Here is a 21,293-nt window from a genome sequence, read left to right on the forward strand (position 1 = left end):
CGGAAAATAGTTTAGGTTTGTGCTCCTTGCAGGATGTAAGCCATAAAAAGCCCAATCACAATTCTTCCTGCTGGCATTGTTTTCCGCACGGATCCTCGTCGTTCAGCGCTGATTGTGCATGTGGCACTAGCGTCATCAAACGCACACACGTCATTTGGAGGTAAAACGATAGCACCAAAGACTAATCCGTTCTTTAAAAAAAAGAAAGACACAAAATCAAACACTTTTTCTTTTTTAATTAATTAATTGTCTGAATGTTTCTTTACTTCTGGAGAGTAGCGAGTATAAAACTTTAAAAAGACAACGCTAGGCATCTCTACCCATAAAGATACATGTTCAAGATGATCTGGGTGTGACGGACACCTCTACGGGTGAGCTTGAAGCTCTAGCCAGCAACAGGGGGCTCGAGGAACCCCCCCAACACACCTAAAAGGCGAGAGTGTAAAAAAGTACATTCAACAGTGACTGCAGCTCTAAAAAGGCAGAAATAAAAATCTTTATAAATAATCTGTTGCAGAACAATTACAAATATATATTAAAATATTTACTGTAGAATAACATCATTGTGTTCTGGTGAGGCTAAGGATAAAAATCAGGGCAACACTCCACCCGGCCTTCTCTGAAGTGGCGATGGGAAAAAGGATGTTGCAAACTTATCGTTCTGCCGTTTTCCAGGTGCAAACTATACTCTCTGGGTGGTCCACTGCCTCGCATTGTCCACTGCTGTGAGTCCACCATACAATCAGAAGAGGTGGGTTCAAGGGTCAAATTGACAGAAAACACCAACGCACGCACGTACACACATACCCATACACACACACACACACACACATACACACACACACACGTACGTGTACAAACACACTTTTTACAAACACAAATTGAAACGAGCGGTCGTCACACAACAAGTATACACACACATACACACACACAAAGTGCTTGAAGAGTGCTGATTGGAAAGCTTTTGAAGCAGTGCAATGCATCTGCCTTAGTCTATGTGTGCTGCCCCATTCCCCCCCCTCCCCCCCACATGTCCAGACGCCACGTCTTCACATTCCAAGGTGCAGTCTTAGAAGAAGTAAGGGCCGCCATTTTGGCTCTCAGCCTCCGCCCAAAGTCGTCCGTTTCTTTGGTACGTGGCGGATACATAATTTGCCACTTTCCGTTATGTCCAATAAGCGCGGTGGTAGGGTGGTCAAAAAGTGTTGAATACAATAAATATACAATTAAAGGAAAAAAAAACTCTGTCCAGTTTCTTGGCCAATCAGCTGACGTCTTGCTGGCATGCCTGTGCACCTGACAGGAGGAGGTGCAACTTGCCACGCAGGAAGTTGACGTACACTTGAAGAAGTTCTGTGGCCGTGGATACCCGCCATGTATCTTCCCCGTCCAGGCCACTGTCTGTAGGGACGTACTCCTGGAGGAAAGACACGACCAACACCTCAATGTCATGGTGGACGCCATCGCCAAACACGGCCAGGTTCATACATGTCCCTTTGACAGCAGCGGAATAATGCTACACAGAAACCGACTTCTTTCGTAGCCTGCATTCAAAGGAAAACGAAAGATAAAGGTGTAGCTTATATTGGCTAGCACTACGCACAACTCAACTGCCACATATCCACCTGCTGTCCTCCACACTCGTAGCTCAGCCCCAAAAGCCAGGCTAGGTGATATAAAGGGAGAACCTGGGTTCTCCAAAGTGCATTGTAAAATCTATCAACAGCCATTAGCACATGATGGAGGAAATGAGTGTCATTGCGTCATCTCTGTGAACGCAAAGCCTCACCTGGAAGTTGAGGCTGCGCAGCACGGCGTTGGTGCTGAGCAGGTTCCGGAGGCTGTTGTCTAAGTGGCTCTGCAGCGCTGTGTTGGTGACGGAGCTCTGCAGCAGACTCAGGGCCTGGTGCAACAGCCACAGGCCCGACTGCACCTCCTGTGCTTGGACCTCTGCCTGGAACAACATGGAGTGCATTGGTTTCAGTGTGTAACCTTGAGACAATCCCCTCTGAAATAGATATTTGTATTGACTCATGAGCCTTTTTATCCAATGCGACTTCTTTCAGTAAACATTACGAGCAGGCTGTATTCATTTATACATATAGGCTGCGGACATGGGGTTCGAACCCGGGAGTCAAACACCACAACCACTACGCATCCACCCTGACACTTGTTTAGTATAATTGACGTTCCGAAGGATAGGTACACAGCCATGCCAAAGCATAGTATCAACCCTGCCAGGGTTAGGGGTTCGACTTCCAGTGGAGCCACCCGTGTTTAGAATGTTTTCACTGATTAAATGCCCACCCCACCAACTGGCATACATCAGCCTATATATGCATTAGTTATGTTTTTTTACTTACAGTTTTCCTCTCCCAGATTTCAAAGTCGACTCTGGTTTGGGGAACAGTGACGGACTCGGAGAGACTGCATCCTTCCAAACACGACCGCTGATCCGGGAGAGAGGACGAGACAGAAAGTGGTGTTATTAGGGTGCACTCACACTAGGCCATCTGGCCGTGGCCGTTGGCCGTTTTCTCACCTAACCGTGCTCAAATGGCCCCATTGTTCTCTGGCATGCACTCACACTAGGCCATCTGGCCGTGGCCGTTGGCCGTCGCAACTGTGGCCTGGCCACGGTAGGCTCTTGTACATACGTCATCACGTCGTAAGTAACACGTCATCACCAAGCGTCCGCTGCATGGACCATAATAAAGTCTGCCGCCAGTCAGAGTTTTAACAACAATGGACAACAACACAGAGAACACAGTTCGCACTTTGCTGAGTCTGTTGCTTATTTGGATATATGTTTACCGTTTAATGGGAAAGAAGGCTCGTCGCCTTTATTATGTCCGTGGTCGTCGCATGGGCTATACGTCATCCAGCTCAGGTTGCGTAGCCGTGCGTGTGCGCGTGTCGGCTCATTAGCATCTGTACCGTGGCGTCCCGTACCGTAGCAGCACACCTCTCCCAAGTGGCCAAATCGGCCTGGCCTGGCCAGACTGGCCACACTCACACTGGCAGATTTGAGCACGGTTAGGTGTGAAAACGGCCACGGCCACGGCCAGATGGCCTAGTGTGAGTGCACCTATAGTCCCCCAGTTGGATTTCAATATTGAACTGGAAGTAAAGCTTTGTGCCATAAAGGCCGGGAGTTGTAGTGCAAATGGTGTCAGATTAAAACAAGAACAGAACCCATGACTTTGATAGATTTGTTGTAGCTTTGTTGTACTTGCCGTTTTATTAGTCATTGACTTTTCTTTTACCAGGTTATGAGAGAGTCTGGGGAGAGAGGGAGAGGGTTTGTGCATGCATGCGTGTTAATGTGTGTGTGGGTGTTTATATGTCTTTGTATGTGTGTGTGTGTGTGTGTGTGTGTGTGTGTGTGTGTGTGTGTGTGTGTGTGTGTGTGTGTGTGTGAGTGCGTGCGTGCATGTTTATGTCTTTGTGCTTGTGTGGGGGCCTTCGTGTTTATGTGTGTGAGTGTGTGCCTGCGTTTTTATGTGTGTGTGTGTGTGTGTGTGTGTGTGTGTGTGCCGGCATGTGTGCGTGTGTGTGTGTGTGTGCCGGCATGTGTGCGTGTGTGTGTGTGTGGGTGCATGTGTGCGTGCCCTCACCATTGCAGTCTCTGCGTCTCTGGCCTCCTTGATGAAGTGGTTGAGGACCCTCAGGTCGCAGATGGGTCTCAGAGGGGAAGGCAGGCAGGGTTGGGTCCACTCTAGCACTATCAACAGCAGGGCAAACAGTCCTGCAATCACACACATACACACACACATAAACACAAACACTAATGTCTCTGCTAACAGATCCCGGCACCAAGATGGTTGTCCTCAACAGGTTAAATCCCCTAAATGTAAATGTAAACACCACAGATACCACAGACGCCCACAGTCATTAATATTTGTTGATCTTAAATCAATAGAAAGACTGTTCTCTCATGTGCTGTGCCCCCTTAAAGGTTGTCCAACCTTTGAACTGGGTTGTGACAGTAGTCATGTGGATACGTCATTCATTGAACATAAGAATTACAACACAATTTTTCTGTGATTCATTCCATTTTATTTCCATACATTCAACGTATCCCGAATTCCGTAATTACTTATCTGTAGCAGCTAAACAGGAAAATGTGTCTTCATGCATGCGCTGTCTTTTCAAGGGTTATCTCCAATGAACAGACAAAGTTACCATGATTTATTATCCAATGAAAAAAAGCTTTGCACCCAACAGAGAGTCTAACCCTTGCAGCAACAATTGCAATAGTAAAACTATTGTAATCAACTGTAATATTTCTATAATAAAGACCGGCATTCCACAAAGCCACATACAGTGCCGCCGCTCCCACTACGCGCTGCGCGTAGGGCCTCAAGTCCTGAGAGGGGCCCCAAAAAAAAAAAAAAATGTATACTTGTATACTTCTGGTTTTAAGTTTGTATTTATGGATAACTATTTAATTTAAAAGATTTTGGACATTCCAATACTTGTGTGCAGGGCCGACGGACTACGGGGGAAAGTGAGACAGTTGTGGGGGGGCCCAAGGCAGAGGGGGGGCCCATGGCAATAAAAAAAAAAATGTATTGAATTATCCACCAGCCCATAGTGTTAGGAGTCGCACACGGCCATGTATGCTCCCCCCCCATCCCCCCCCCCCCCCCCCCATCAACAATTGTACGCTACCACCCCGTCCCCCCCGTCAACAATTCAGCGCAGGGGGCTGGTAGGGGGAATTCGGGGGGAGGGGGGGCCCATAAAGGAGTTATGCTTAGGGCCCCAAAATAGCTAGCAGCGGCACTGGCCACATAACATTACTTTCCAAATTTGGGACCTGAACTTTTTTGCTTTTCAGGACCCATGAAGCAACACACACACACTAAGATACCTAGAAATAGGTTACACATTTAATTGGTCAGAAATCCAGCCTGGCTATATTCAGACCACATGGCGCCATGGGTCTGTGGAGTTCAGACCTAGGCTCATGCTCACTGAGGATGTCATTTTTTGGGGATCTGAGAAACATACACACACACACCTGCACACACGCAGGCACACACGCACGTGCACGCATGCACACACACACACACACACACACACACACACACACACACGCGCAGGCACACAAGCACGTGCACAATAACATACAAGCACACACACACGCACACTAACACACACACACACACACGCATGCACACACACACACACACACACACACACGCACACACACACACGCACACACACACACACACCCACACACAAATACACTAGGGGCATCACCTGATGTCCCAAGGCATGCCGGCATCAATTATGTGGGCATGCGATTAGACACACACATGGCGCTCCGTTCGTGGAACAGAGGCATGCGCTTGGAAAACTCAGCTAGCCAGCCAGCGCTTCTAGTGTTGTGGATCATGTGGGAGATCTGGCCTACTCCGCCACCACCACCCCCCCCCCCTCTCCCCGTCTCATGCCATCTCCTGAATGCAGCCTTTCAGAGCCACATGGCGGTGTGACGCATGGCAGACGACATTGGAACACAGCCCAGCTTCTTTTTTTTTGGGTGAGGTAAAGGACACTTAGGCCTGACAAAAAAACTCAAAGACCCCAGGACAAGACCCGCCCTAAAGAAACCAAACGAGGTTCACATGCACACTTAAGTGCCACGCACGCTGACGAATCATATTAAGGTCCTGAGAAAGGTATTACAGATTTTACAGCTAATGACTTCTGAGTATTCTGTGGAATTAAGTGGTCAGTGCCATTTGGGAGGTTGAAGTTCCTCAAAGGGTTCAGTCATCGTATATCCATGGTGTATAAACACCATTCTTTATGTATCTGGTGAATCCCTGTGAACCGTTGAAGTGTTGGTGCAAGCACACTGCACAGGAGGAATATACTGACAGCAAGGCCTCTTAGGTGTCACAAAAGTACATTGAATGTTCATCGATTTGCCAAGATGTCTCAGTCCCATTATGCTCTAGAAATACATGGCTGAACAGACCTCAGGTATACATGACGGTTACATGTGGTTCAAACTAGATCCCACTCTGAGTGAAGAGGGTTCTCCTGCATCATATGCCCAAAGACCTTCTTCAGATCTCTCAGATCTAACAAAGATAGTGATCCGTGACTCCAACCCTCCCTCAAGTCTTGGTGACGTATTAATAACATACCAAATATATCGTCCCCCTGAGCTCATCTTCAAAACTTCTTTACTAAAAATGTCTTTGCCTTTGCCTTGCCCCCCCTTGCCCCCCCACATCCTTGCTGGCCATTGTCCAAGGTTGCGAGCGGTGGGTAAAACGTAAGCTAATTATAGTAGGCTTTGGTATCTGTCCAAAAAGGCTGCCTAAAAGTGTGTGACTCAGCATTATCGGCCTCGACCTTTACCATGGACTACGTGAGAATTAATGAATCGCCAGTGTGGAAACACGTGTTCCCAAACACACACAGGTACAGGCTTTAAATTGGGAGGAGATAATGGATGTTGCACGGGAGAAAAATACCGTTGTCTTTGGCTACTGTTCAACACTGGTAGGTTGTAGTCGGATAGCCACATGTAGACATTTAAGTCTCTTTGTTGATTATCTATATTGGTAAATAATAGGTACATTTTGTGTTGATTATCTAGATATGTAATCATGGTATGAACGTATTTGAACTGCCATATATGTTCATTATGAAAAGAACATACAAGAAACAGAAATGTGTCTCTGTGTTCATTATCTGTGGTCCGAAAGTGAAGTTTTTGTTTATTAACTATTGTTTGAAGCTGCAGTTTTGTCTCATGTTTATCTACCAAGCCACCTCTATTTGACCTAAAACGATGGCACTTGCTGAGGAGCTTGTTCAATACTGTATAGCCTACATACATGATTCCCTGTTTACAGATTATAACCAACTGCGAGGAACAAGATGGTGAAGGAAACTGCGCTACTCAGCAGAGATATGCTCTCCTGTCGTGTTCGATGAGTCTGTGACTAGACTGTGACTCATCGGTTTTCTAGAAGCGCAAATTCAGGTTCCACGTGCGATTTTGCAAAGTTTCTCCTTCTGCAGAGTTGCGCCCGTATAGCCCAAAATATAGTAGTTAGGCCTATAAGGAATAAATGGTTGAGCACATGAGCGAAGGCGGGATACATGGCGCTCCAAACGCGTCATGACAACATTAAAAGTTGCATGCAATTTGACTACATTCTACAACCACCGAAATACACCTAAAAACACCAACTGTATCCCACGGCCCCTTTCCCCCCTCTTTTTTGACCAGTGCGATATTGGGAAATCGTATGTATACTGTACAATACTGGATTTAACCGAGCCGAAATCTGAATATATGACGTTAGATGCTACTTTTAAGGATATGCTTGAAAAAGTATATCAAGTTGAGGGCTTTTGGGACAAAACAATTATGACATTGTATGGCCTACATATATGGCCCTAACCTGTTTAACAGGAAAAACATAATAGTAGTTTAAAAATAACTGAAATGTCCATTAACAATGGGTTTGAGAATATCCTTTTGAAATAAGTTCTCAATCTTAAAAAAACGATCGGAGCCAAACCAAAGTGAGTAAGTGAAACACTCTTACCTCTAACGATTTTCTGCGACATTCGCAAACAGGTGACACATATTTTAAAAACATTGTGGAATAAATCTGTCGTCTGAACGAAAATCAACCTTTACAGGTCACACCAAAGGAATAAATAGTCCCATCCAATACAAGCACACATCGCCTTGTCCGGGTGATCTGAGCATGAACCTCATGTCCCGGCGGCGAGATAGAGGAATGGTCTCCACTGCAGCCCAACTAAACCTTATATTCGCCTGACCTGAGGTCGGCGACGACGTGATGGCCCGCGGTGCCTTTTACGCGCGCCTTTTACGCACCGCAGCGAGCGATTAATCATTCACTGCCCGAGAGTCCCTAGTCTGTTGAGCCAAGCGCCGACAGAGACACGCAACAAAGAACACCGTTTTATAGAAACATCAAGTGTGTCCACAACTCACTGGTAAACTCCATATCCGTGTGTGCATAGTCCACTTCAGAGGGTCCTCACCGGTGCGCCCATGAGTCCGTCTATCGCCCATTAATTGGAAACGAAGCTCTTTTGTGGATCTTATCCGGTAGGTGTTACTATGAAGTGATGGCGTTCTTTTTTTTTATTTATGACTTTGAAAATAAAGTAGCTTTGTTTTGGTGATGACTATCTGAACTACTTCCTCCTCCAAAGCGAAAATATTTTTCTTTTATTGTCATCCAGATAATCTGCATGTCTCCTAACAATTGCCCTAAAAAGGTAAATAATGTCTCCCCAAAAGACGTGCGGTAACTTCCCTCCCATTGTTGTTCTCTGAGTGATCCCCTCAAATGCTCATTTGGTCTGGCATCATGTTCCAGAATTGGCTGGAAAATAAAAAGAAAGAAAACAGGGCAAATCTATCCAACCTAGTACATTGTGCTTGTCAAAGTTTTCTGCATCATCATCTACTATACAATCCTATTCAGTGTTTCTATCAAACCAACATCTAGCCCAGATCTTGTGATTGTACAATCATCAGTATTGAATAATAAACTCTTTAACCCATAATACAAAACACCTGATTTCGGCTAGACTCTTAGGAAATTACTCACATTCAGGCAAAGAAGAGGAGCTACTCGTTACAAGTGTGTGTCGAGACATACATCCTGACCTTATACCTGTGCTCCCCTCCCAACTGATGTTTACTGTGTTTATTCTGGGAAACTCTCATTCATTGCGTCCGCTTTGGCCGACCTCTTAACCTCATCCAGGAAGAGGTGAGGAATCCCCCCCCCCCTTTAAACAATGATGACTTCATCGTAATGCAGAGAGCATAGGAACTCTTTCAAGGAAGTTGACCTAAGGGCCACTGTATAGCGTCAGACACACCGCAATCTTTGAATAGTTTCCTCTTGCTTCCTCGGGTCACAACCACGTGACCACAGCAGTCTCTCCTATGCCTCTTCCATTGCAAACCCTCGATCAGGAGGGAAGGAAAATCCTTTGACCATGATAGCGCTACCTTTGCAGGAAACGGACATCAATTCAGGAAGATATGAATGCACAGGTATTTGAGAAATGTTTAGCTTTTTTGTGGCCATTCACTGGTTAGAGTTTTGTGTGATCCTGCCGAGACAACAGCGCAGCCGCTCCTGTTCTGCATCCTATTGCCAGCGTCATACAAGGAGACATCAGAAAGGCTGTCCTCAAAAGGGCCCTCCAAGGGCCCTACGCAAGAGGGGAAGTCCTGGATCCTTCCGGGGGTCTACCGGAAGCGGTGACGTCTCCCAACAAAAGACCTGGAGCGGCTTATGTGGACCCAAAGGCCAGCGCACGTCCAATGTTAAATCATTTGTAGGATCATTTGCCCTAATCAGCATTTTCACCGTCCGACGAACAGTCTTGCTCATAATACTAATTATGTATTATGAGTCGGCTACTTTAATGTACTTTAATTAGTGTCATCAGGGACACCTGGGTTTGGTGTTGACCCCTCTGGGAACAGGGTCTATTGTCCGTCGTTTTAATACACCAGGCAGTCCGTCGCCACATCCAATGGTGTGAGCAAGTGGATTGGGATAGAAAGTGCGGAAAGGGTGTCGTGCTCTCATTCAAAAGGAACTTGGTTCGATCCCCCGCTGTCCGCACGGCTCATCCTTAAGCAAGACGCCGAATCTAGAGTCACTGCAAATCGTAAAAACGGTTCAATGTCTAAATGGGTAAAACACATTTGACAAATGATCATTCATCCATATTCTGAGACAAAAAGTTTCAACATCCAATGGTGGATGCGGTTCCGTCAACGTAGAACCCAGGTTACCATGGACACTAATCAGAGCTGGGCTCAATTGTGTAGCCCGGCATAGGTAGCAGACTACAGTAGTGTGGGTATCCCATCATTCACCATGGACCCTCTGCCTGTGTACATAAAAGTAGCCGTCTCATAATACATAATTAGTATTATTAGCGACGCCTGTGTTTGTCTGACGATGAAGCCTCAGTGGAAACAGTCCAATATAATACAGCATGGGGCGAGCACCAAGCAAAGATAAATAACCCAAACAGAGGGATTCACCCTATAATCTAAGCATCTTCTGTATGATTTAACATGGAACGCCATTGGCACTGGCCTTTTGTGTGTGTCGCTCTCTCTCTATATATATACGATCCATAGACAGGTCTCTGTGAGCGTGTGCTTGAGGTCTGAACGCAGTGTGGCGCCCCGTCCTCGTGGTGCAGCGCTGACGTTTGAGCTGTGTTTGCTCTGAGCCCCCAAGGGGGCTGTTTGCTTTCCTCTGGGCCAACATGACAAAGAAAACAGAGAGGTGGGGTGGGGGGACGACGACGAGGTACGTGCTGCGAACCATGCAGCGCAGTGTGTGTATGTGTGGGTGTATGTGTGTGGAAGGGGGTGGGAGGGTCATGCATGGAGTTTGGGGAGGGGGGGGGGGGGGGGTGCCTGGGGTGGTGGGCTCGTCACAGTGACTCCACGTGCAGGAAAGGCAAGCGGCCGTCATATTTGGGATGAGGTGGGGGTGGGTGAACCCAAAGTCTCCTGCTCTCTCTCACACTCACGCACACACAAACACACCCATACATTAATACATACATATGTATGTAAAGACACACACACACACTTACATTAATACATAAATACGTATGTACAGACAGACACACTGCAGACACAATCACACACATGATGCATGCAGACACAAAAGTGTGCTCGCCCTACCTACATATGCCCACGTGCATGTTTTACACATGAGCAAACAGCGCACACACACACACACACACACACACACACACACATACACACACACACCTACAATCGCAAATGCAGACAGGGGTCAACATTTGAAACAGCTGGGTCAGAGAGAGTTCACATGATAGTCAATAGATGCCAGGAAAGTCTCTGTTTGGAAAAGGGTTAGGTGCACTTTCGTGTGTGTGTGTGTGTTCTGGTGTTCATGTGTGGGTGTCTGGTCGGCTGGCGCGCCACAAGACAGGAAAGATTAGGGGGACATAAGAATGTAGTGAGGATGGGGGAGGGGGGGGGGAGGAGGATGCCGGGGGGAAACAGGAGCCCACCCTCTCGGAAGTCATTGTTCTCCGAGGCGTCCGCGACACAGGCTCCACCGCGGCCGCCGGCGTGGTCACCTGGTGTGTGTGTGTGTGTGTGTGTGTCTGTGTGTGTGTATGTGTCTGTGTGTGTGTGTGTATGTGTCCGTCTGTCTGTCTGCCTGTGTGTGTGTGGTGTGTGTATTTGCGCACGTACGATATAGTATTTTGTGTGTGTAAGTGGGTTGTGGGGGGGTGTGTGGGGGGGGGAGAACACGTAGAGCACCGTCCGGCTGGCTGGTTTCACAGTCTTTGTTGTAGCTCTGTTTACTTTCTTTGTGGCGGAATCCTTCATATTCCGCCTGACTCTGCATCACTTGTGACTTTGTGGTGAATCACAACTTTCCGCATTGGCATTGCGTTGCGTAGCGGACGGCAAAGACTCCCGTGTGTGCGCAGTTTGACTGACATCAAACCCAGCGCCACGATGACATCCTTCCGTGCCTCCTCCACCTCATTGTATCAAAGCCAGATAACGTGTGTGTAGATAGACTGTATGGTGCTCGGGATGCTGAGGGTGGCAAAGAGTTGTCCCACCGGCTTCTAGCTTATCAGCGCCTCCTGCCTTTGCCCTCCTGCATGGCACTGGGAGCTGTACCATCGGCTGCAGTTCTAGCGCTACTTGATGACCACATAATGTTGGTTGCCAGGGCTATCGCTGGTCTTAAAGAAAATCGTGCGATACCGGATGGATTCGAGAATGGTCGATGTGGCTCAAAATTGTACAGCAAATCTCTTATTTTGCGTACTGAATGAAACGGGACCCGAGTGGGAAGCAGAATGTTCACAAAACTGGTTGAAGGGAGGCAGGAACTAAGACATTAGACAGCTGAAACATAAGAACATGCACCATTTTTTTCAGCATGAGGCTTTTATTTGATGGACAGTGACAAACCAGCATGGACGTTTAAGATCATAGAAGACATACTGACACAAAAACGATAATGCACCGGCACGGTAGAAATATAAATATCCCACTTAATTCAAACTTGTTGCTATCCCTCCCTCCTTCTCTCCCATATCTATCCCATATCTCCCATAGCTGTGCTATTCTGGGCGCGGTGCTATCTCAGCCAGTCACCCTCTCCCTCTTCCATCCTTTCATTCGTTATCCTCCGCTTCCGATAAGGTGTTACACCAGGCCGGGCGTCGGCACTGGGCTATTTTCAGGTAATCTTCTTTCGGAGTAACCTTTTACCATAACACACTTTAGACTCCATTTCCTGGCTGCCAAGGAGGTACACAAAGTCCTTATAATGAAGAGCTTCTCACCGCACAAAAGGGTTGTCTATGGCCATGGTAGTTTATAATAATGAGCATAGCTATGTTTGTCTCCAAACATAGCATATTCTATGTTTGGAGACAAACATAGCATATGCATAAACTGTAAAAATACTGTAAAAAAGAGATTGAACCGTATATTTAATTGTTGGGATGATATTGATATTGAGTTAAAGTCGGGATGATTATTGGGATAATACAGGCTTCCTGATAGGCTAAGCTGACAACCCATGTGCCATGACAAACTCGAAAAGTGGTTGTGTCCAAGAGAGGAACTATAGATGTATATAGGAGGAATGGGGCTGACCTGGGCTGACCTCGTCTGGCTGCACCATGATAAGTGTGTGTTTCTCTACCTCACGGGGACCCAGATTCAAACCCCTCGCCTCTGTTGTTATGAATAACCCCAGGAGGAGCCTCTGGATCCCCACTGCAAACTGTAGCCCACATTACGCACATCCCTGCGTGTGTGTGTGACTGATCAGGCGCTGGATATATATAGACACGTAAGATATATGTAGACAGGTTTGACTTCTGGAGACTGCATGGCCTGGCATGGTGTGGATTGGGTGCTAGTCGTGTTGCTTGTTTGGGGGGGGGGGGGGGGGGTGTGGTGATGATGATCAACTATTCATATTCCCGGGCTTTGTGTACATTCTACATTTCTACAGACATTTGTGGAAAAAGACAAATAAGGATAACAGTGAACACCCTGACGCTTGTGGACAAATCGCCAACAAAGTTGATTTACAATTAGTTTTATTTAGCATTTGAGAAATACTTGAAGACAGGCCATTGCCACGATCTGTTTAAAGCCTTGGTGAGGGCCAGCCTATTGTTAGACAATAAGAAGAAAAACTTCTTTTTTTACCACATTGGAATTCTATCCAAATGTTTTTTGTCAGCCATGAAAGATTTGTTACAAATACTTGTTCCAACACCATACCAACCACACATTCACACCCTCATCTCACTGTGATGTACATTATTGATGCGGTGGTGTCGGCTCGAAGCTGACGACCGGCGGGGGGCCGTGTTGGGACTCCTCTGAGCATGACTGGGATCCGGCCACTTCAGTGAGACTGGCCGATGTGCTGCAAGGGCCCCACTGTGGCTCGCACCACCCGCTCCCCCCCTGAAACAGTCATGAATATACGGCCTGTTGAGCCCTTTGAGACTGTACCTGGGATTAAGGTCTATACAGATAAAATGGGACTTATTTAATAAAGTTGCAAAAAAAAATTGACCTCTCACTCTATGTACAAAATATAAATTGAATATTAAAGTAAAACATGGAATACAAAAATAACTAATATAAACAGATAAAGTAAAGATACTTGGGTATTTACAATGCGGAGGACGTTCTCTCTCGCTCTCTGCGTCTGAACAGTTGTTAGAGTTACAACACGCACAGATCTCCACGCTGCCTTCAGCCGGGCACCAGCTGAAGAGGGGAGGAGGGTGTGAGGAAAGGCGGGGAGGTCTTCATGTGAGGAAGAGCCTGACGAAATGGTCCCCTCAGAAGGTGCAAAGCTTATGTTTCAGAGTGTGCCATGAAATGTATTTTGTGCTTGTGCTTGTGTGTGCGTGCGTGCGTGCGTGCGTGCGTGTCCACCTGAAGGTTGGGCTGTGGAAGAAGCAGGCCTTGTTCCGAGAGTCTGGTGCCTTTGTAGCCAGAGTGGCCCTAAGGTGACAGCTGATGTACATCTGAAACCACAAAGCACAGCAGTGGGAGCCCATTTCAAATCAGCTCCCTTATAGGACCGAGATTGCAAACTGAGTGACAACAGATAAGGGCCATCAAGGAGCGGGGAAAAGGCGGCCGTCGCACACAGCGAGATTACGGACATTGGCAGTGAGAGGTCCTCGACTACTTCTGTAATCACGCCTACCGCAGAGAGGTGTCACATGGATATCATGTGTGATATCACAAGTGGACGTGTTCACTCGACAAGCACTTATTGTATGTTGTGCGTCCTGGCACTTAATGTACGCACTTATTGTGTGTTGTGCATCCTGGCACTTAATGTACACACTTATTGTATGTTGTGCGTCCTGGCACTTAATGTACGCACTTATTGTGTGTTGTGCATCCTGGCATTTTATGTACGCACTTATTGTGTGTTGTGCGTCCTGGCACTTTATGTACGTATTATTTTAGTTTGTCGACCTGGCACTTAATGTTCGCACTTATTGTTATGTTGTACGTCCAGGTAAAAAAAAAAAAACAGTACCAAGTTGGGTAGCATCTTATCCTAGCCATCCTTGTTGTCTACGCTGAATGTTAGTGATTGTTGGTGCTTGGCACTTTGTTCTATGAACATCCTTACTTTACCGACAGTGATATATTGTTTCCCTTTGTTCTGACAAATGTACTTATTGTAAGTCGCTTTGGATAAAAGCATCTGCTAAATGCCCTAAATTAAAATGGTTCGGGTGTCCAGCCCAGAACGCTGAGCCATTACCTGGATCCCAGAGTCGTGCAGGAAGGGGAAGGTGGGGATACTGAAGAGGAGCCGGTCGTCTCGCCTCCTTGGTAGAAACGCAGATGAGGAGCCCGGAACTAAACTGTCCATGAGACAGCTGTGATAGTACACACACACACACACACACACACACACACACACACACACACACACACACACACACACACACACACACACACACACACACACACACACACACACACACACACACACACACACACACACACACACGACAGTGGGTCATTTGGTCGAGGGTTGACGGTAAGGGAACAAATCAAATCACAATTAATGCTAATCACGATACTTTTGTTCTACAGTGTAAAACGCTGCCGACTCTGACAACCAATTCAAACCCAACTGCCCTGAGTCAAGTGTCCGTGCAGGGGATTCAATAAGGTTCTAGATAGTCTTCCTTAGGAGGCTGTGGTCCTTGGGATCTGTGCAGCAGGCTACTGCAGATCTCCTAGTTCTCCTAGTCTGTGGTAGCCAGCACACTGTTCTTCGCTGCGGTGTGCCTGGGAGGAGGCCACACCAAGCATGGGGAGGGAGTCCCACTCTGTGGTCGGACTATAACCGGACAGTTTGGAGGCAGTGATTGAGAGGAGGATGAGGGACACAATTCAGACCTTCCTGGAGCGCCCCTCCCCTCTATGATGAGCAGATGGGACGCCCTTTCAGCCTCAGGAATGTACCCCCCTAGGTGCAGAATGGAGCAGTTCTGGGGGTCCTTTGAGCCAAGAAACGTCAGCCTTCATAACAGTGGCTGAGACCCCAGTTGTTTCCCTAGCTGGCACTTGTGTGTTTAGTGTGTTCTTCCTCCCCCCGGTTATAACTAACGTTTAACTACCCGACTGACCCGTGATTATTGATGAATTCGTAGCCAGGGGATTCAAGGGGTTCGCGGCTGGATGACGCAACACAGTGGTCGACGTACACCCTGAGCGATGTGTGTTGCGGGGCCTCCACACCTGCCTCGAGGATCACCGACTCCCCCTGCTGGTTAGTGGAGGAACTACGTGGAGCGGTGAAGCCTTCTGCGGCAAAGGACACAGACGTACAGGAGGTTTCTGTAAACAAGTATTACATAGGCCTACTGGTGGTAGTCTGTTATTGTATGAAACTATTTGAAATATTGAACAGGGTCGAGAGTTCTGTGGAATTATGTCCTTAATGCTAAATATTTTTTTATTTTACGAATAACATTTGTTCCAAAACAATCTGTTGGTAAAATTAAATATGTATATGAAAAAATGTGTGTAGAGATACAGCCTATAGTCACAATAAAAAGAACATTGCAAATGGAAATTAAGTATTATTATTTATTTTTGTAATTTTTGTAAAAAACATAATAAAACTTTGTAAAAGAGAAAAGTACTGCTCTCTTTCCCGTCTATGGAACCTGAACCAGTGTTCCCAGTGACCTATATCGGCCTTTAGTCTTTTCACCTGTCATGGTGCGAAGGGAAAAGTGCAGCAGTCCGTAGGCGCTGGTAGTGGCAGTCATGGGCAGCCATTTGGGGGTCAACGGCTGTCCACTCACCATCTGCCTTCTGAATGCATCGTTGTTACAGAGGGGCTATACATTGGGGACCGGTGGCAATCGCCCTATATCATCAGCCTCCAACAATTGGTTGAACGACTGCAACCTGTCACCTGATTGGGAATCTGCCTCACCTCTTGTAATGGCACTCAACGGGTATGAGAGTGGTGACATGGTTTAGCATCAGACTTCCTCTAGTGGTTGAGGGAACCGCAGGACACAGCACCAGATGGTTGTAATAGATAAGCCAATCGCCGTCCACCTGGGTGTGAATGATTATAAAACAAATGTATAGAATTACGTCATTAATTGACTCAAAAAAGTGCCACAAGTTTGGCCTTGGATTAGATCAAGTTGAGAGACACCCCCTATTGGATACATGCCGCCAACAGTGGCATATTTTCCACATAAAATAAGTAGTAAATTGTGATCAGAAACGGGCCTATTCATCAATTGAATGTTTAATCAATGTATGAACAACATTTACGTTATGCAATTGACCAGGCCTATGTTTTGTTTGAACTTATCTGAAAAAAAAAAAAGGTAATAAAATTAATAAAGAATCGACTTTGTTTTTTCACTCGTTTCTTACTGTGGACTCGGTCCCGCACTCCCTAAGTCTAGCGTCGATGACCATCTCAGACTCGGGACCAGGTCCGGGTCCACTCCACGTCGCCCTGCAGGACTCGTTGGGCGCATTGTCGCCCAGTTGAAGACACTTGCGTAAGAATGGGATTCTATTTCCAAAAAAAAACTCTCGTTTTGCCGATATCCGCATCTTGGTTTCTTCACATTTTATCTCGAGTCCAGCGTATTGTCCTATTTGCAGATCACTTTGGTCTGCAATCAAACCACCCTGCACAAATCTCAAAACTATCATACATAGAAAATAGGTCCACGTCGACATCTCTGTTTCGTTGGAGAAAAAAACATCCAAGTCCATCCAATGCATGCACACAACAGGTGTCCTTATCAGACAACATGAGCGACAGAAAACCATGTAGAAGGCATCCACAAAACCGGAACTTAAGATCGTTGCGAGGTCTCCACACGGACTAATAACAAATCAACTCCACAGTTGTTTAACAGACACACCGAACCATAACGCTGATAATAGTACGAAAATAAGGTTAACCGAGATGAACAACACAGCAGCAATCGACTGGGGGACAGATCACAACCCGGGTTTGACTAACGGGTCCGAGTCCTTACTGAGACGGGTCCACTCCGGGCTCGATCCGCCGGATTCGAGATGCTCCATAGTGAGCGGAGACTACCTCTACTACCACTACGGCTGTGACGGCCAGGACGACCGAGGCTGGGGATGCGGCTACCGCACCGTGCAGACCATGGCCTCCTGGCTGTGCTTCAGCCGTGAGTCAGGTCGACCCCCTCCGAGCCTCCCGGACATCCAGCAGGCCCTGGTCTCCATGGGCGATAAAGAGGACTCGTTTAGGGGGTCCCGGGGATGGATCGGGACGTTTGAAGCGTCGCTCGTTCTCGATTTCTTCTACGACGTGCCGTGCAGGGTGGTGCATGTGCGGGGTGGAGGTGCGGAGCTGGAGGAGGTGGCCGTCCAGGAGCTCCATCGGCACTTTGAGACGCACGGGTCCCCGGTGATGATGGGAGGGGACAGGGACAACTCGTCTAAAGGGATACTGGGAGTGTGTAGTGGGAAGCATGGGAGCAGTGTTTTGGTAGTTGACCCGCACTACTACGGAAAGCCGCTGGAGAAAACTGAGTTGCAAACGCACGGTTGGGTTCGTTGGATAAAAGTTTCCTCCCTTGACCAATGCTCTTTTTACAATTTGTGTCTTCCACTCACTGGGAAGAGACACGTTTAATGGCTCGCTCACTTACGGGCCCGCAGTTATGGAGATACGGCGCCACCGTGTGGCCAAGAGAGTTGTTGCACTAATGTACCGCACAGATGTAGAGAAGCGATTTTGTTCAAGCTTTTTATAAAGTAATTTAACAAATAATGTATAAGTCTCCTGGAATATCACAGGTCTCTCTTGTGCTATTCATTAAGACCAAAATAAATCTGATATTCATTTCGGTGTTATCTTTGCATCATGTTCTAAATCCTGTCATTGAATTATAAAATCTATCTAAAAAATAATGTATTTTATTTATATAGCACTTTTGAAGACACCCAAAGGGGGGGGGGGGAGGGAGGGAGGGAGGGAGGGAGGGAGAGAGAGAGAGAGAGAGAGAGAGAGAGAGAGAGAGAGAGAGAGAGAGAGAGAGAGAGAGAGAGAGAGAGAGAGAGAGAGAGAGAGAGAGAGAGAGAGAGAGAGAGAGAGCTCTCATCCACTACCGTTATAACGCTGACTACCTCTACTGCTGTGGCTTTGGTAAACCCCTTTCCTAGTTGAGATCACTCTGATGCATTTATTTTTTTCAACAGATTCTTAATACTTTTTTTGATTTGTTGTCTGGAATGTGTATAAAATATGGAATTATTACATAAACTATAACTAAGATGCGTAAGTATATGGCGTAACTAAGATGCGTAAGTATATGGCGTAAACCCCATAGTATCGTGTCAATCTATGTTAACCATTTTATTTGATTGTGTGTTATAGACTATCTTAATGAATGCATTTTTTAATCCCAAATCGTATTGGAAGCAGGTTACCCAACCTATATAATGACTTTACACGGTAACACTTGGTACTGTTAAAGTTCTCCTTTTTTATTGATTCCAGAGACCATTAAAAACACCCTGAGTTCAAATAATATCACGATAAATTGGCCCGTGGAATCATGGTGGTGTGATCCTTCTCCACGCTAGCCGCCTGACATGCAGTCATTGTGAAAGAGCTGGAAGTTGTGGTTCACCGCCATCCTGCCAGCGAGGAACTTCTCCAGGCTCTTCAGCGGCACCTCCAGCACCTGGCTGTTGGCCTGGTCGTTGGGGACGTACGCCGCGAACGCCGGGAACTTGTAGCGCTCAAAGTACGGCGCGTTGCGGTCGAAATTGGCACAGCAGTAGGCTGACCACACGTAGTCGGGGACGGCCACCCGGTCCACGTTCCCCCTGCGGACGGTGCTGCCGGAGTCGGTCACCCCCGTCACCACGAAGGCCCGCCCGCCGCAGAAGTTGTTGAGGCGCTTGCGGATGAGCCACTGGTGCTGCGCCCAGGACCCCGCCAACTCCCTGGTCTGGGGGACCACGTTGGTGAGGGTGTAGGTGGAGGCCTTGTCCGAGGGGTCCGCCTGGTGGCCAACAGGGTTCAGCTGGCCCCGCTCGTACCGGATGGCCTCGGCGTAGTCCTCCAGCGTGGCCTGGCTGTCCTCCAGGTCCGGGGGGGTGTAGGCGGAGGAGGACTGGCCAAAGGGCGTCATGTTGCTGCTACCCTTGTCTGAAACCAGCTGGAGGAGGGGGGGGGGGAGACATCACAACATGGGAAGCAAGTGGAAAGTGAAACATTTATAATGCATAAGAATATGGGAGTTTCGGTCTTCCCAGACAAGGTGAGTAGACTCATTTCGCATTTCTTTTCTTAAGGTATTTTTCCTTGCCATTGGCTAGTATCAGCCAACTTAATAATACTGTAATGCCCACCGGCAATTGGCCTGCTCAAGACGTGGTAACCTTTCCGTATTGCTTCCTGTCCGGTTGTGAGATGAATGAAAGCAGTCGATTGCTGGTAGTCGAGGCATGTAAATGGTAAGACCTAACCTACCTCTTTGTCATTGCCCCTAAACCGGCCAGTACTGCTGGATATCTGTCTGAAGGGAAGGGGGGGCTGAGCCCCTCTCCAAATTTATTGTTGCCCTCGGCTAATCATGCCACCTGTGTGAGCATGTTGGGAGAAGGGCCGGTAACGGATAATTGTTTTGCATTTGGACTGCAGTACCCTTGGGTATCAATGTTACATAATGTGCCTTTAAGAGGAATTCCATGAAACTGTATTTTGATTTTCAAGTTCTTTGCCGAGTCATGTCCTTGCCAAATCGGATATGTGGTACATTGGCAATCTCCAACCCTATTTGCTTTGCCTGATGTGGTAACAGTGTGTCATAGTTGAATAACCTATTCGACGAAATCCAACCAAACCAAAAACACTTAAACTGACAGCAACCCCCAAAAAGATACACAAGAGTGCTCTCCCTGGACTCCAGCGCAGAGCGGTCACCTGAGGCTCAAACATCCAGGGTAAGTCCACCGTCTTCTCCCCGTCTGACTTCTTGAAGGTGTACGCTGAATAGATGGGGATGTGTCTGCGGGCATCATAGAGAGTGACGTAGCGGGGCTGGTCCTCGTAATGCTGGCAGATCTTCGTGAAGGAGTCGGAGCTGAGGTAGCCGCGGGGCGGGGTGCCCATGTAGAGGAAGTCCTTGCAATGCTGGACCTGGTTGAAGTCCCCCACCACCGCCGCCTGCCCCGCCGGCAGCAGCAGCAGCGTCAGAAGCAGCAAGGAGCGCAGCAGGTGGTCGACGGCAGGCGAGTGAAACGCGCGAGCACCGCGCTCTGGTACAGGCATCACGACCACAGAGGTTTTTCTCTGTGTCTTGCCATGGGGTTCGATGGCTCAACTCGCAAAACGAACGCCGCCACTCCGCAAGGTGTTCTCTAATCGGGAGATTGTTATGCAAACCAACGTACTCCTCATGCACCTTTACAGCCATCCAGTCCACTTGCCACTCGAGTGCAGTTACATCTGTGAGATTGCAGAGGAAGTACTTGCAATGCTGAACGTGGTTGAAGTCCCCCCCCCCACCCCACCGCCAACCACCGCGTGCCCCCCCTGAGGCAGAGCAGCATATGGGGTCCGACGTGCAAGCACCGCGCTCTGGTAGGGCATGCCTACCACAGAGGGTTTTTTGGTCGAATCCTCTTCGCC

General features: G+C 47.5%; 4 protein-coding genes across 9 annotated transcripts; 1 reads left to right on the forward strand and 3 right to left on the reverse strand.

The window, feature by feature from the left end:
• Positions 1-221: 221 nt before the first annotated feature.
• epoa (erythropoietin a) lies at positions 222-8,130 on the reverse strand. 3 transcript variants are annotated; one of them, XM_060077065.1, is made up of 5 exons: positions 8,003-8,130; positions 3,618-3,748; positions 2,364-2,450; positions 1,790-1,954; positions 222-1,417 (listed from the first exon to the last, which is right to left on the reverse strand). In XM_060077065.1, exons 1-5 carry the CDS (start codon positions 8,013-8,015, stop codon positions 1,265-1,267), a joined length of 549 nt encoding a protein of 182 aa, XP_059933048.1. In that variant the 5' UTR covers positions 8,016-8,130; the 3' UTR covers positions 222-1,264. The 3 variants fall into 3 exon arrangements, with proteins under 3 accessions (XP_059933048.1, XP_059933047.1, XP_059933046.1); XM_060077064.1 differs by lacking the exon at positions 8,003-8,130 and adding an exon at positions 7,584-7,934; XM_060077063.1 differs by lacking the exon at positions 8,003-8,130 and having other exon boundaries at positions 3,618-4,329.
• Positions 8,131-13,156: 5,026 nt separating this feature from the next.
• LOC132445439 (zona pellucida sperm-binding protein 3-like) lies at positions 13,157-17,440 on the reverse strand. 4 transcript variants are annotated; one of them, XM_060035420.1, is made up of 8 exons: positions 17,033-17,440; positions 16,575-16,702; positions 16,347-16,450; positions 15,757-15,931; positions 14,880-14,997; positions 14,030-14,121; positions 13,764-13,858; positions 13,157-13,549 (listed from the first exon to the last, which is right to left on the reverse strand). In XM_060035420.1, exons 1-8 carry the CDS (start codon positions 17,438-17,440, stop codon positions 13,488-13,490), a joined length of 1,182 nt encoding a protein of 393 aa, XP_059891403.1. In that variant the 3' UTR covers positions 13,157-13,487. The 4 variants fall into 4 exon arrangements, with proteins under 4 accessions (XP_059891403.1, XP_059891402.1, XP_059891405.1 ...); XM_060035419.1 differs by having other exon boundaries at positions 15,757-15,934; XM_060035422.1 differs by lacking the exons at positions 16,347-16,450; positions 17,033-17,440 and having other exon boundaries at positions 15,757-15,934; positions 16,575-16,701.
• A 121-nt stretch (positions 17,441-17,561) lies between these two features.
• ufsp1 (UFM1-specific peptidase 1 (non-functional)) lies at positions 17,562-18,505 on the forward strand. Its single transcript, XM_060035424.1, has one exon. The coding sequence runs from the start codon at positions 17,580-17,582 to the stop codon at positions 18,282-18,284; it is 705 nt and encodes a 234-aa protein (XP_059891407.1). The 5' UTR covers positions 17,562-17,579; the 3' UTR covers positions 18,285-18,505.
• A 612-nt stretch (positions 18,506-19,117) lies between these two features.
• LOC132475878 (endonuclease domain-containing 1 protein-like) lies at positions 19,118-21,165 on the reverse strand. Its single transcript, XM_060077257.1, has 2 exons — positions 20,586-21,165; positions 19,118-19,818 (listed from the first exon to the last, which is right to left on the reverse strand). The coding sequence occupies exons 1-2, from the start codon at positions 20,931-20,933 to the stop codon at positions 19,234-19,236; spliced, it is 933 nt and encodes a 310-aa protein (XP_059933240.1). The 5' UTR covers positions 20,934-21,165; the 3' UTR covers positions 19,118-19,233.
• Positions 21,166-21,293: the final 128 nt, after the last annotated feature.

The sequence above is a fragment of the Gadus macrocephalus genome, chromosome 17 (assembly GCF_031168955.1).
Source record: "Gadus macrocephalus chromosome 17, ASM3116895v1".
NCBI classification, from domain to species: Eukaryota; Metazoa; Chordata; class Actinopteri; order Gadiformes; family Gadidae; genus Gadus; species Gadus macrocephalus.